This window comes from Pseudophryne corroboree, chromosome 8 (genome assembly GCF_028390025.1).
Source record: "Pseudophryne corroboree isolate aPseCor3 chromosome 8, aPseCor3.hap2, whole genome shotgun sequence".
Lineage (NCBI taxonomy): Eukaryota > Metazoa > Chordata > Amphibia > Anura > Myobatrachidae > Pseudophryne > Pseudophryne corroboree.
The window spans coordinates 204,628,039-204,644,056 of NC_086451.1; the positions used below are offsets into that span (position 1 = coordinate 204,628,039).

General features: G+C 46.3%; 1 protein-coding gene across 1 annotated transcript in view; it reads left to right on the forward strand.

Moving 5' to 3' along the window:
* LOC134947615 (adrenodoxin-like) overlaps positions 1-8,378 on the forward strand; it is a 213,264-nt gene extending 204,886 nt beyond the window's left edge. The window contains exon 4 of the mRNA XM_063935614.1: positions 8,107-8,378. Coding sequence (XP_063791684.1) covers positions 8,107-8,224 — 118 coding nt within the window. The 3' untranslated portion in view covers positions 8,225-8,378. The remainder of the gene's footprint in view (positions 1-8,106) is intronic.
* Positions 8,379-16,018: the final 7,640 nt, after the last annotated feature.

A 16,018-nucleotide genomic window follows, 5' to 3' on the forward strand; every position in this document is an offset into this window, starting at 1 on the left:
GCCCAGAGGCCCATTATTGCTTGCGCATAGATCACTAAAGTCATGGCACAGTGGTCAGGTAACTTAATTGATGGATTGGATACCTTACCCAGGGGGGAGATTGTTTTACTCCTGCAATATATTCAGGACTCTGCTACCTTTATGGTCGATGCTTTTAAGGAAATTGGTTTGCTCAACGCACGCACCACTGCCATGGCAGTTTCAGCACGCAGGGGCTTGTGGCTGCGCCAGTGGACGGCGGATGCGGATTCCAGGAAAGGAGTGGAAAATCTACCTTCCACAGGTGAAGTCCTGTTCGGAGATGAACTGGATAAGTTGATATCCAAGGCTATGGCGGGAAAGTCTACGTACCTTCCATCCGCAGCACCCCCAGCTAGAAAAAGCTACTCTGCTCCGACTCTGCAGTCCATTCGGACAGCGAAATTCAAAGGCAGATCCAAGGGTTCTTCTACAGCCTTCAAAGGTAGTAAAGGTAAACCCAGAAAACTGTCCGTTGCAGTTTCTCAGGAACAGAAGCCCGGATCTGCTTTCACAAAGCCTTCAGCATGACGGTGGTCCACACTTACTGGAAGACAGGCAGGTGGGGGCTTGCTTACGTTATTTCAGTCACGTTTGGGCAACATCTTGCCAGGATCCCTGGGTCATAGATCTTATCACCCAGGGATACAGACTGGAGTTTCACAAACTCCCACCTCACAGATTCTTCAAATCAGGCTTACCAGCTTCTCCGGAAGCAAGTATGACTTTACAGGCAGCAATTCAAAAACTGGTTCAGACTCAGGTCATTGTCCCAGTTCCACTTCAACTACAAAACAAGGGTTATTACTCCAACCTGTTTGTGGTTCCGAAACCGGATGGTTCGGTGAGGCCCACTCTCAACCTCAAATCTCTGAACCCATATTTAAGGGTGTTCAAATTCAAGATGGAGTCTCTGAGAGCAGTGATCTCAGGTTTGGAGGAGGGGGGATTCCTGGTGTCTCTAGACATCAAGGATGCATACCTTCACATTCCAATTTGTCCGCCTCATCAGGCATATCTAAGGTTTGCACTGCAGGACTGTCACTACCAGTTTCAGGCCTCTCCACGGCACCGAGGGTATTCACCAGGGTAACGGCAGAGATGATGTTTCTCCTCCGCAAGCAGGGAGTGAACATAATACCATACCTGGACAACCTGCTGATAAAAGCGCCTTCCAGGGAGAGGTTGTTGGACAGCATTGCCCTCTTAAACCGACTTCTCCAGTATCACAGGTGGATTCTGAACCTGCCAAAATACCACCTGGAACCAACATGGAGGCTTCCATTCCTAGGAATGATCCTGGATATGGAGGAACAAAGAGTGTTCCTTCCGTTGGAAAAGGCATTGGTAATCCAGTCAATGGTGCGGGATGTCCAAAAACCAACACGGATATCGGTGTATCTGTGCATTCGCCTTCTGGGGAAGATGGTAGCCTCTTACAAGGCTCTGCAGTACGGAAGGTTTCATGCAAGGCCATTCCAGCTGGATCTGTTGGACAAATGGTCAGGATCGCATCTTCACATGCACCAGAGGATCCATCTGTCGCCAAAAGCCAGGATTTCTTTTCTGTGGTGGCTCCAGACTTCTCACCTGACCATGGGTCGACGGTTCGGGATTCAAAATTGTATTCTGCTAACCACGGATGCAAGCCTCAGAGGTTGGGGAGCAGTCACCCAAGGGGAACAGTTCCAAGGAAAGTGGTCAAGTCAGGAAGCCGTTCTTCTGATCAACATTCTGGAACTGAGGGCCATATACAACGCCCTTCTTCTAGCTTCACATCTTCTTCAAGATCAAGCCATTCAGGTTCAATCGGACAATGTGACGGCAGTAATGTACATAAACCGACAGGGTGGAACGAAGAGCAGGGCTGCAATGTCAGAGGTAAAAAAATTCTCCTCTGGGCAGAAAGACGTGCTGTCGGCAATCTTCATTCTGGGAGTAGACAACTGGGAAGCGGACTTCCTCAGCATATACGACCTCCACCCAGGAGAGTGGGGTCTTCACCCACAGGTGTTCGAGTCCTTAACAAGTTGGTGGGGCATTCCACAGACATGATGGCCTCTCGTCTCAACAAGAAGCTATTGTTCCAGGTCGAGGGACCCACAAGCAGTGGCGGTGGACGCTCTGGTGACTCCATTGGTCTAACAGATGATTTACGTGTTCCCACCTCTTCCTCTGATCCCTAGAATTTTCAAAAGAATAAAAAGGGAAACGGTTCAAGCAATTCTCATTGCTCCAGATTGGCCGAGAAGGGCTTGGTACCCGAATCTACTGGAGTTGCTCCTGGAGGACCCGTGGCCTCTGCCTCTACGAGATGATCTTCTGCAACAGGGGCCGTTCATCTATCAAGACTTACCGCGGCTACGTTTGACGGCATGGAAGTTGAGCGTCAGATTTTAGTCCGGAAAGGCATTCCGAACAAGGTTATTCCAATCCTGATCCAAGCTAGGAAGGGGGTAACGTCTAAACATTACCACCGTATTTGGAAAAAATATGTCTTGTGGTGTGAAAACAGGAAATTTCCTGCAGTGGAATTTCAACTGGGATGTTTTCTCCTTTATCTACAGTCAGGTGTGGATGTGGGCCTACGTTTGGGCTCCTTGAAAGTCCAGATTTCGGCCTTGTCCATTTTCTTCCAGAAATAATTGGCTTCCCTCACTGAGGTTCAGACGTTCTTGAAGGGTGTTCTGCACATCCAACCACCCTTTGTTTCTCCCACGGCACCTTGGGATCTTAACTAGTGATGTGCACAGGACATTTTTCGGGTTTTGTGTTTTGGTTTTGGATTCGGTTCCGCGGCCGTGTTTTGGATTCGGACGCGTTTTGGCAAAACCTCCCTGAAATTTTTTTGTCGGATTCGGGTGTGTTTTGGATTCGGGTGTTTTTTTACAAAAACCCCTCAAAAACAACTTAAATCATAGAATTTGGGGGTCATTTTGATCCCATAGTATTATTAACCTCAATAACCATAATTTCCACTCATTTCCAGTCTATTCTGAACACCTCACACCTCACAATATTATTTTTAGTCCTAAAATTTGCACCGAGGTTGCTGGATGACTAAGCTAAGTGACCCAAGTGGCCGACACAAACACCTGGCCCATCTAGGAGTGGCACTGCAGTGTCAGACAGGATGGCACTTCAAAAAAATAGTCCCCAAACAGCACATGATGCAAAGAAAAAAAGAGGCGCAATGAGGTAGCTGTGTGACTAAGCTAAGCGACCCAAGTGGCTGACACAAACACCTGGCCCATCTAGGAGTGGCACTGCAGTGTCAGACAGGATGGCACTTCAAAAAAATAGTCCCCAAACAGCACATCATGCAAAGAAAAAAAGAGGCGCAATGAGGTAGCTGTGTGACTAAGCTAAGCGACCCAAGTGGCCGACACAAACACCTGGCCCATCTAGGAGTGGCACTGCAGTGTCAGACAGGATGGCAGATTTAAAAAATAGTCCCCAAACAGCACATGAAGCAAAGAAAAAAGAGGCGCAATGAGGTAGCTGTGTGACTAAGCTAAGCTACCCAAGTGGCCGACACAAACACCTGGCCCATCTAGGAGTGGCACTGCAGTGTCAGACAGGATGGCACTTCAACAAAAATAGTCCCCAAACAGCACATGATGCAAAGAAAAAAAGATGCGCAATGAGGTAGCTGTGTGACTAAGCTAAGCGACCCAAGTGGCCGACACAAATACCTGGCCCATCTAGGAGTGGCACTGCAGTGTCAGACAGGATGGCACTTCAAAAAAATAGTCCCCAAACAGCACATGAAGCAAAGAATAAAAGAGGCGCAATGAGGTAGCTGTGTGACTAAGCTAAGCGACCCAAGTGGCCGACACAAACACCTGGCCCATCTAGGAGTGGCACTGCAGTTTTCTAGCGAGAGGATGAGTGCTTCCATCCTCATGTGAAGCTGAACCACTAGCCATGAACATAGGCCAGGGCCTCAGCCGTTCCTTGCAACTCCGTGTCGTAAATGGCATATTGGCAAGTTTACGCTTCTCCTCAGACGCTTTTAATTTAGATTTTTGGGTCATTTTACTGAACTTTTGTGTTTTGGATTTTACATACTCTCTACTGTGACATTGGGCATCGGCCTTGGCAGACGACGTTGATGGCATTTCATCGTCTCGGCCATGACTAGTGGCAGCAGCTTCAGCACGAGGTGGAAGTAGATCTTGATCTTTCCCTATTTTACCCTCCACATTTTTGTTCTCCATTTTTTAATGTGTGGAATTATATGCAAGTATCAATAGCAATGGCCTACTACTATATATACTGCGCACAACTGAAATGCACCACAGGTATGGATGGATAGTATACTTGACGACACAGAGGTAGGTAGAGCAGTGGCCTACTGTACTGTACTGCTATATATTATATACTGGTGGTCAGCAAACTGTGCAAAACTTAAATGCACCACAGGTATGGATGAATAGTATACTTGACGACACAGAGGTAGGTAGAGCAGTGGCCTACTGTACCGTACTGCTATCTGCTATATATTATATACTGGTGGTCAGCAAACTGTGCAAAACTTAAATGCACCACAGGTATGGATGGATAGTATACTTGACGACACAGAGGTAGGTAGAGCAGTGGCCTACTGTACCGTACTGCTATATATTATATACTGGTGGTCAGCAAACTGTGCAAAACTGAAATGCACCACAGGTATGGATGGATAGTATACTTGACGACACAGAGGTAGGTAGAGCAGTGGCCTACTGTACCGTACTGCTATATATTATATACTGGTGGTCAGCAAACTGTGCAAAACTTAAATGCACCACAGGTATGGATGGATAGTATACTTGACGACACAGAGGTAGGTAGAACAGTGGCCTACTGTACCGTATTGCTATATATTATATACTGGTGGTCAGCAAAATTATGCACTGTACTCCTACTATATACTACAATGCAGCACAGATATGGAGCTTTTTTCAGGCAGAGAACGTATAATACTGGTGGTCACTGGTCAGCAAAACTCTGCACTGTACTCCTCCTATATAATACTGCTGGTCCCCAGTCCCCACAATAAAGCAGTGTGATCACAGATATATGCAGCACACTGAGCACAAATATGGAGCATTTTTCAGGCAGACAACATATACTGGTGGTCACTGGTCAGCAAAACTCTGCACTGTACTCCTCCTATATAATACTGCTGGTCCCCAGTCCCCACAATAAAGCAGTGTGAGCACACATATATATAGCACACTGAGCACAGATATGGAGTGTTTTTCAGGCAGACAACGTATACTGGTGGTCACTGTCAGCAAAACTCTGCACGGTACTCCTCCTATATAATACTGGTGGTCCCCAGTCCCCACAATAAAGCAGTGTGAGCACAGATATATGCAGCACACTGAGCACAGATATGGAGCGTTTTTCAGGCAGACAACGTATACTGGTGGTCACTGGTCAGCAAAACTCTGCACTGTACTCCTCCTATAATACTGCTGGTCCCAAGAATAAAGATATGCAGCCCCCTGAAACAAAGTGAGAGGACGCCAGCCACGTCCTCTCACTATCATTTCCAATGCACGAGTGAAAAATGGCGGCGACGCGCGGCTCCTTATATAGAATCCGAATCTCGCGAGAATCCGACAGCGGGATGATGACGTTCGGGCGCGCTCGGGTTAACCGAGCCATACGGGAGAATCCGAGTATGCCTCGGACCCGTGTAAAATGGGTGAAGTTCGGGGGGGTGCGGTTTCCGAGGAACCGAACCCGCTCATCTCTAATCTTAACATGGTGTTGTGGTTTCAGCATTCGGACTGGTTTGAACCTTTACAGGAGCTTGACGTTAAGTTGCTTACATGGAAGACTGTTACACTGTTGGCCTTGGCTTCTGCAAGGCATATGTCTGAACTGGAGGCGTTGTCTCACAAAAGCCCATATTTGATTTTACATGAGGATGGAGCTGAGCTCAGAACTCGTCAGCAGTTTCTTCCTAAGGTGATGTCTGCGTTTCATATCAACCAACCTATTGTGGTTCCGGTGCTTACTGACACCGCTGCTACCTCAAAGTCAGGATGTTGTGACGGCTTTGAAGATATACATGAAGAGGACAGCTTGTCACAAAAAATCTGACTCGCTGTTTGGGGATCATTCTGACACATTTGCTCGCTGCGTTTTAATGCAGCAGAACAAACGGGTCCCTGCTGTGCATGCTTCGGCGCCGTAGAGCGCCGGCACATGCCAGACGGCGAAGGCCAGAGCAGGGATGAGATCGCCTCTGCCTGATTGACAGGCAGAGGCGATCGCTAGGCGGGAGAGGGCAGAACGGCTGCGTTTGGCCGCCGTTTTGTGGGTTTGGTCCGGCTAACGCAGCCGCTGCAGGCCGGGGAGCGATGAGTAGCTCCCGGCCAGAACGCTAAAGCTGCACTGGCCGGGAGCTACTCTTGAAGTGCAAAGGCACTAGTGCTGTGCGATGCCTTTGCACTTCTGCGAGGAGGGGCTGGACTTACATGTGGGGCAGGCTAGCCCTGTGCTGGGCGTCCCCCCGCATGTCAGGGAAGACTATCGTAGCTGTGCTAAATTTAGCACAGCTACGATCAACTCGGAATAACCCCCTTTGTTCTCTATGATCCCAATAAAATTGGGTGTCCTGCTTCAAAGCAGTCTATTGCTCGCTTGATCAGACTTACTATTCAGCATGCTCATTCTACGGCAGGATTGACGGTTCCTAAAGTACAGGCCCACTCTACTAGGTCGGTGGGTTCTTCCTGGACGGCTGCCTGGGGTGTCTCGGCTTTAGAGTTCTGCCAAGCAGCTACTTGGTCGGGTGGTTTACTAAGTTCTGCAAGTTTGATACTCTGGCCACTGAGGACCTTCAGTTTGGTCAGTCAGTTCTGCAGGAACCTCAGCACTCTCCCACCCGGTTTGGGAGCTTTGGTACATCCCCATGGTACTAATGTGGACCACAGTATCCTCTAGGACATAAGAGAAAATAGGATTTCAATTACCTACCGGTAAATCCTTTTCTCGTAGTCCGTAGAGGATACTGGGCACCCACCCAGTGCTTCGTGTTTCCTGCGCTGTTACTTGGTTAAGTAATATTGTTGGTTCAGCTGTTGCTGTTCCTGTTCAGGTTTGGTTAGCATGGCTTTCCTCTTGTTTGTGTGTGTTTTTTCAAATCTCACCACTGTTCTGTTACATCCTCTCTCAGGATATGTCCGTCTCCTCGGGCAAAGTTTCTAGACAGAGTCTGGTAGGAGGGGCACAGAGGGAGGAGCCAGTGCACACAATTGATTTCTTAAAGTGCCCAAGGCTCCAGGTGGACCAGTCTATACCCCATGGTACTAATGTGGACCCCAGTATCATCTACGGACTACGAGAAAAGGATTTACCGGTAGGTAATTAAAATCCTATTTTTCTTTATTATTCACTCATATCCTCTTCTTTCCAATTAGCTTCCATGTCCTGGTTTGGTTAAATAATAAAAAAAAAACATAATGAACAAAGCTAGACATGCTCCTATATGGAAGCCACAATGCAAAGTGACAGCTTCACAGCTTACAAATCAGCATGCATGTTGGTCCCTAACTAATCAGAATGTCTTTTTACTGGCTTTGACCAATCAGAGTAAAGCCACTAGACTTTGTTTGAATGCCCACACAGAGATGTAACAGCCAGGAGACAACCACAAACCACATGCACAATGTCATAGTGGCCCTGTTCACAGCAACACTACAATGTCATTTTGCAACTTGTGAGTGGTGGGCCCATGGTCCTGGAAAGAATCTTTCAGAACTTTCCTAAATTCAGGAGTCGCCCAGTCATTCCAGGAGAGTAAACCAGTGTGATTAAGACTTTTCACCATGCAGCCCACACTGGTCACTGTGTCAAACACCTTTATTATCAGTTAACTAGTTCATCACAGGTGATGGCAATCATAAATTAAGAGGGAAGTCTAGAAACAGCATTTTGTCCCTCCTGGAATGTGTCATGTTGGGAGGTATGGGTTCATTAGACTTTCTTTTATACATTATTCCTTGGTTTAAAATACAGGTACAGTACAATACAATACAATATATGCTGTGAAGAAATACCTCCAATAAATTATCTCTGATTTTGCAGGTCTCGGCTGGGCTGCCAGATTTGCATGTCAAAAGCCTTCGATGGAATAACAGTGCGAGTCCCAACAGACGTGGCTGATGTGCGAAGGGAAACAACCGGAAAACAAAGCAATCAGTGACGTGACTTAGAAACTAGTATTTGATGGAGATTTGTTTTCTAAATATGATGCTGAATGGACAAGCTTTTTTCAAGATAGAGGACAAGTTAATAATACCAGATCGAATGGACAATGGGGGTAATTCCAAGTTGATTGCAGCAGGATTTTTGATAGCAATTGGGCAAAACCATGTGCACTGCAGGGGAGGCAGATATAACATGTGCAGAGAGAGTTAGATTTGGGTGGGTTATTTTGTTTCTGTGTAGGGTAAATACTGGCTGCTTTATTTTTACACTGCAAATTAGATTGCAGATTGAACACACCACACCCAAATCTAACTCTCTCTGCACATGTTATATCTGCCTCCCCTGCAGTGCACATGGTTTTGCCCAATTGCTAACAAAAATCCTGCTGCGATCAACTTGGAATTACCCCCAATATCATTATCTCAGAAACATCACAAAGCTGTTGTACCTGATTAGAGCTAATGCTGCAGAGAATTACACGACCTGGACCGTAGGCTGTACTTGTGCATTGTCCTGCAGTGTAGATTATATGCCGGTATTTTTCTGTTTGGAAAATGCATTGTACAATGTTACATCAAACATTTGTCAAAGACCGTGAAACCTGCTTGCTTTACAAACATAACAATTCTATAACTCATCTACAGTTTATAAATAGGAGTATGGAGTATGTACATACAGTATGAAGAAGAAGGAAAAAAAAAAAATATATATATATATATATATATATATGCAATTATTATATTCTAAACATGTCTTGTATGTTGTAATTATTCATGGTTTCGATTTTCCGTCCTCTACGTTGTTAGTTCTTTGGGCTACTAATGAGATTAAAATACAATATACTGTATACAGTAGACTGTAGCAACAGATTATATTGCAAAATTATATATACAGTAGACTGCAGCAAAAAATGCAGTATACAGTACCTTCCGATGTACAGTAGTAAGGGAAATCTACATATTTGATAGTAAAATTATATTCAGTTTATTGATACAAACTTTTGTCTTCTGATAGTCAAATGCATATATTAAAGTTGTTTACTTTCATCCACGGGCGAGCTGTATTTTTCTGTTCTTTTATGTCTTTTAGAACATTACTGTCTGCAACACTGTGTGGCTGCAAATGTGAAAAAGAAAACCTTGTCTATGCTACAGTATCTTTTTTTGTTTTTTATTTTCTTTTTCAATATTAAGTTTTCTCATACGTCCTAGAGGATGCTGGGGTCCACTTCAGTACCATGGGGTATAGACGGTTCCGCAGGAGCCAAGGGCACTCTAAGACTTTTCAAAGGGTGTGAACTGGCTCCTCCTTCTATGCCCCTCCTCCAGACCTCAGTTTTAGAAATGTGCCCAGGCAGACTGGATGCACTTCAGGGGAGCTCTACTGAGTTTCTCTGAAAAGACTTAGGTTTTTTTATTTTCAGGGAGGACTGCTGGCAACAGTCTCCCTGCTTCGTGGGACTGAGGGGGCAGAAGTAGGAACCAACTTCCTAAAGAGTTTCATGGCTCTGCTTCTGGCTGACAGGACACCATTAGCTCCTGAAGGGTACTGAACGCTAGCTGTGCCTAGATGCTCACTCCCACAGCACGCCGTCACCCCCCTTGCACAGCCAGAAGTCAGAAGATAGGTGAGTGTTAGAAGAGAGATCTTCAATCAAGGTGATGGCTAAAGGTACCGCGCGGCTGGAGGGAGCGCAGCGCGCAATACTGCCCACACAACACAGGCACTGCAGGGTGCAGGGCGCGGGCGCCCTGGGCAGCATGAAACCTTATAAAACTGGTAGAAAAGGGGCTTAAGATGCCGAGGCACAGCCCTACCCCCGCCAGTATAAATATTATTATCAGAATCTCTGAGGAGAAATGCGTCATTGCGGGGGCGGAGCTTCCTCCTCAGTCAGCCAGCACACTGCTCAGCGCTATTTTCTCTCTCTCCTCAGGCTGCAGAGACAACGCTGGTCCTCCTCCACTACTGAATACAAGTATCAGGGTGCAAAACGGGGGGGGGGGGGGGGGGCACAGTGAAATTGGTGCTTTACATTGTGTATTTACATTATAATAAAGCACTGCATGTCAATGGGCATTTTATGTTTCACAGGCATTGTGTTACTGGCGCTGGGTTTGTGAACTGGCAGATCCTATCTGTGTCCTTCTGACAGATTTTACTGTGGGTCTGTCCCCTATAAGTCCCAGAGTGTCTGTGGTGTGTTTGTGCACGTGTGTGACATGTCTGAGGCAGGGAGTTCTTCCCCTGAGGGAGCCATTTTATGGACACAGAGTTGTAATGTGGTGGCGCTGCCGGCACACCACGAGCATGAATGGGTGAAAGAAATACGTGATAGTGTGAATCATATCAGTAGGAGATTAGATAAGTCTGAGTCTCATGCAAAAAGCTGGAGAAAATTAGTTGAAGATGTGATTTTTCAGGGTTCTGCTTTCTCATCCGCAGGCAACCCCTCTGGGTCACATAAGAGACCGTTTGCAAACATTGTACATACTGATACCGACACGGACTCTGATTCTTGTGTCGACGATAGTGATTCCAGGGGGATAGATCCTAAATTGGCAAAAAACATACAATATATGATTGTTGCTATAAAGGAGGTCTTAGAAGTTACGGTAGCCCCTACTGTACCTCAGGAGAAGGCTTATTTCTATAAGGAAAAGAAATGAAAGGTAACTTTCCCTCCTTCCCACGAGCTAAATACTCTTTTTGAGGGAGTTTGGGTGAATCCTGAAAAGAAATTTCATATTCCCAAAAGGATTCAGATTGCTTATCCTTTTCCATTAGAGGACAGGAAAAGATGGGCGTCACCCCCGGTGTTAGACAGTGCACTGTCAAGGTTAACAAAAAAGGTGATTCTCCCTGCACCTGGGACGGCTTCACTAAAGGAGCCAGCAGACGGCAAAATGGAGACTACGTTAAAATCTATTTATGTGGCCAATGGTACGCTGCTCAGACCCACCATTGCTTGCGCGTGGGTGAGTCGTGCTATTGAAAAATGGTCAGATAACTTGTCATCGGAAATTGACACGATTGATAGAGACGAGATACTCCTAACGTTAGGTAATATCAAAGACGCTGTCGCAGACATGCTGGAAGCTATGAAGGATATTGGACTCTTGGGTTCAACAGCCGCTACCATGACAGTATTGGCTTGGAGGGCGTTGTGGATTCGCCAGTGGAATGCTGATGCAGATTCCAACAGAAATATGGAGGCTCTCCCGTATGAAGGTGAGGCCTTATTTGGTGATGGGCTGGATGCGTTAGTCTCGGCGGCTACTGCAGGTAAGTCGACATTCTTGCCTTATGCTCCTGCACTGGCGAAAAAGACACATCACTCTCACATGCAGTCCTTTCGGCCCAACAAATACAAAAAGGCCAAAGGTTCCCCCTTCTTTGCAGGTAGGGGAAAGGGAAAAGGAAAGAAATCCGCAGCGTCTCCAGGATCCCAGGAGCAGAAGTCAACCCCTACTTCTGCCAAATCTGCAGCATGATGCTGGGGCTCCCTTGCGGGAGTCCGCTCGGGTGGGAGCACGTCTGAAACTTTTCAGGCAAATTTGGATTCAATCTGGCCTGGACCCACATGGGTCTTACAAATAGTGTCCCATGGGTACAAACTGGAGTTTCAAGACGTCCTCCCATGCCGATTTTTCAAATCGACCTTGCCAGCTTCTCTTCCAGAAAGAGAGGCAGTAACAACGGCAATTCAAAAATTATGTCAGGATCAGGTCATTGTCCTGGTACCTTTGTCACAACAAGGAGAAGGTTTTTTATTCAAGCCTCTTCGTAGTTCCGAAGCCGGACGGCTCGGTCAGACCGATTTTAAACCTGAAAAATCTGAATCTCTACCTGAAAAGGTTCATGTTTAAGATGGAATCCCTGAGGTCTGTGATTTCCAGTCTGGAGAAGGGGGACTTCATGGTGTCAGTAGACATTAAGGATGCTTACTTGCATGTTCCCATTTATCCTCCTCACCAAGGTTATCTGAGATTCGCAGTACAGGATTGCCATTACCAGTTCCAGATGTTGCCGTTCGGTCTCTCCACAACACTGAGGGTATTCACCAAGGTGATGGCGGAGATGATGGTCCTCCTTTGTCAAAAAGGAGTCAATATAATTCCTTATCTGGATGATCTCCTGATAAAAGCGAGATCCAGGGAACAGTTGGTGCAGAACATCGCACTCTCCCTGTCAATGCGCCAACAACACGGTTGGATCATGAATTTTCCAAAGTCGCAGTTGGAACCAACGACAAGATTGTCCTTTTTAGGGATGATTCTGGACACAGAAGTACGGAGAGTATTTCTTCCAGTGGAAAAGGCTCTGGAAATCCAGAAAATGGTCAAACAAATATTGAAACCAACAAGCGTGTTGATCCATCAATGCATTCGGTTGTTGGGGAAAATGGTAGCGGCCTACGAGGCCATACAGTTTGGCCGATTTCATGCCAGAGTATTCCAGTGGGACCTGTTGGACAAGTGGCCCGGATCCCACCTACACATGCACAGGAAAATAATCCTGTCCACCAAAGCCAGGATTTCGCTCCTGGGGTGGCTACACAGTTCTCACCTACTAGAGAAACGCAGGTTCGGGATTCAGGACTGGGTCCTGGTAACCACGGATGCAAGTCTCCGAGGCTGGGGAGCTGTCACACAGGGGGAAAGCTTCCAATGAAAATGGTCAAGTCAGGAAGCCTGCCTTCACATAAACGTTCTGGAATTGAGAGCCCTTTACAATGGCCTTCTACAAGCGGTACATCTTCTTCAAGATCATCCCGTGCAGATCCAGTCGGACAATGTAACAGCAGTCGCGTACATAAACAGGCAAGGCGGAACGAAAAGCAGAGCAGCAATGGCAGAGGTGACAAGAATTCTCCTCTGGGCAGAAAGACATGTAAGAGCTCTGTCAGCAATTTTCATTCCGGGAGTGGACAACTGGGAAGCAGACTTCCTCAGCAGACACGATCTCCATCCAGGAGAGTGGGGCCTCCACCAAGAAGTCTTCGCAGAGGTGGCAAGTCTTTGGGGAGTTCCTCAAATAGACATGATGGCATCTCGTCTAAACAAGAAGCTTCAGAGATATCGTTCCAGGTCGAGAGACCCTCAAGCAATAGCAGTGGATGCACTGGTGACCCAGTGGGTGTTTCAGTCAGTATATGTTTTCTCTCCATTTCCACTCATTCTGAAAGTTCTCAAGATAATAAGAAGAACAAGAGTTCAAGCAATCTTCATTGCCCCAGACTGGCCATGGAGGGCTTGGTATCCAGATCTTCAGGAGTTACTCATAGAAGATCCTCGGCCTCTTCCTCCTCGAGAGGACCTACTACAGCAGGGGCCATGTGTGTATCAAGACTTACCGCGGCTATGTTTGACGGCATGGCTGTTGAGCGCCGGATCCTAGCCCGAAAGGGTATTCCCAAGGAAGTCATCTCCACTCTTATTCAGGCCAGGAAAGGAGTAACGTCTAAACATTACCACTGTATCTGGAGAAAATGTGTCTTGGTATGAATCCAAGAAGGCTCCTACGGAAGAGTTTGAGTTGGGACGTTTTCTCCATTTTCTGCAGGCTGGTGTGGATGCGGGCCTTAGATTGGGGTCAATCAAGGTCAAGATTTCGGCCTTATCAGTTTTCTTTCAAAAACAATTGGCCTCCTTTCCAGAAGTTCAGACGTTCGTGAAAGGATTTCTGCACATCCAGCCTCCATTTGTGCCTCCAGTGGCACCATGGGACCTTAATGTGGTGTTGCAGTTCCTTCAATCAGATTGGTTTGAACCTCTGCAGGAGATAGAATTGAAGTTTCTCAATTGGAAAGTGGTGATGCTTTTGGCCTTGGCATTCGCAAGGCGGGTGTCTGAGTTGGGGGCTTTGTCTCACAAGAGCCCTTACCTGATCTTCCATGAAGATAGGGCAGAGTTGAGAACTTGCCAACATTTTCTTCCAAAGGTGGTTTCATCTTTCCACATAAACCAACCTATTGTGGTGCCAGTGGCTACTGACACTTTCACTGAGTCAAAGCCTCTAGATGTGGTTAGAGCTTTGAAGATTTATGTCGCAAGAACAGCTCGGATACAGAAAACAGAGGCTCTGTTTGTCCTGTATGCTCCCAACAAGATTGGGTGTCCTGCTTCTATGCAGACTATTGCGCGCTGGATCAGAGGTACGATTCAACACGCTCATTCTACGGCAGGATTGCTGATACCGAAGTCAGTGAAGGCCCATTTTACTAGGAAAGTGGGCTCATCCTGCGCGGCTCCCCGGGGCGTCTCGGCTTTACAACTTTGCTGAGCGGCTACTTGGTCAGGGTCAAACACATTTGCTAAATTTTATAAGTTTGATGCTTTGGCCGATGAGGACCTCAAGTTTGGTGAATCGGTGCTGCAGGGTCATCCGCACTCTCCTGCCCGTACTGGAGCTTTGGTATAACCCCATGGTACTGAAGTGGACCCCAGCATCCTCTAGGACGTATGAGAAAATAGGATTTTAATACCTACCGGTAAATCCTTTTCTCCTAGTCCGTAGAGGATGCTGGGCACCCGACCTAGTGCGTACTTTACCTGCAGTTTGTTCATTATAGTTACACAAGTTGTGTTACATTTGTTTTCAGCATGTTGCTGCAAATGGTTCATGCCTGTTGGCGTGTGTTATGTTGAATGCCATGTTGTGCGGCATGGTTGAGGTGTGAGCTGGTATGAATCTCACCATTAGTATAAAAGTAAATCCTTTCCTCGAAATGTCCGTATCCCTGGGCACAGTTCCTATACTGAGGTCTGGAGGAGGGGCATAGAGGGAGGAGCCAGTTCACACCCTTTGAAAAGTCTTAGAGTGCCCATGGCTCCTGCGGAACCGTCTATACCCCATGGTACTGAAGTGGACCCCAGCATCCTCTACGGACTAGGAGAAAAGGATTTACCGGTAGGTATTAAAATCCTATTTTTATTGGAGATGCCAAAAACGTAAACATTTGGTACAGAAAAGAAAATTGTGGGGGTACAAGGAAAACATTTAAAAGTACAAGACACTCATAAGAAATTATGACAGTAGGCACCAACAAACAAAATGAACATTTGAAGACAAGACATAGGGGGTAATTCCAAGTTGATTGCTGCAGGAATTTTGTTAGTAGTTGGGCAAAACCATGTGCACTGCAGGGGAGGCAGATATAACATGTGCAGAAAGAGTTAGATTCGGGTGGGTTATTTTGTTTCTGTGCAGGGTAAATACTGGCTGCTTTATTTTTACACTGCAAATTAGATTGCAGATTAAACAAACCACACCCAAATCTAACTCTCTCTGCACATGTTAAATCTGCCTCTCCTGCAGTGCACATGGTTTTGCCCAACTGCTAACAAAATTCCTGCTGCGATCAACTTGGAATTACCCCCATAGCGGGGTGTATTTACTAAAGTGTGAGATTTTTATAAGTGGAGTGTTTCCCATAGCAATCAGATTGCACGTAACATTTATCTAGCTGTTTCTAGAAGATAATAGCTAGAATCTGATTGGTTGCTATGTGCAACATCTCCACTTTAAAAAAAACCTCACACCTTAGTAAATATACCCCAGCATGTACTGTACAAGAAATGGAAAAGGAGCAATACAGTACAAAAATATAGTCATATCGGAGGAGAAGGAGGGAGAGGTCTCCAGCAGCCTAATTGTCAGGTTCGGAAGATAGAGACTCATTCAGGTTAAATGGAGAAGAAGAGCAGGGCAACGCCATGGTCTGGCAAGGGCACGCATTTCCGTATATATAATGATCATATTTAAGGATCGCAATAGGGTACCAATG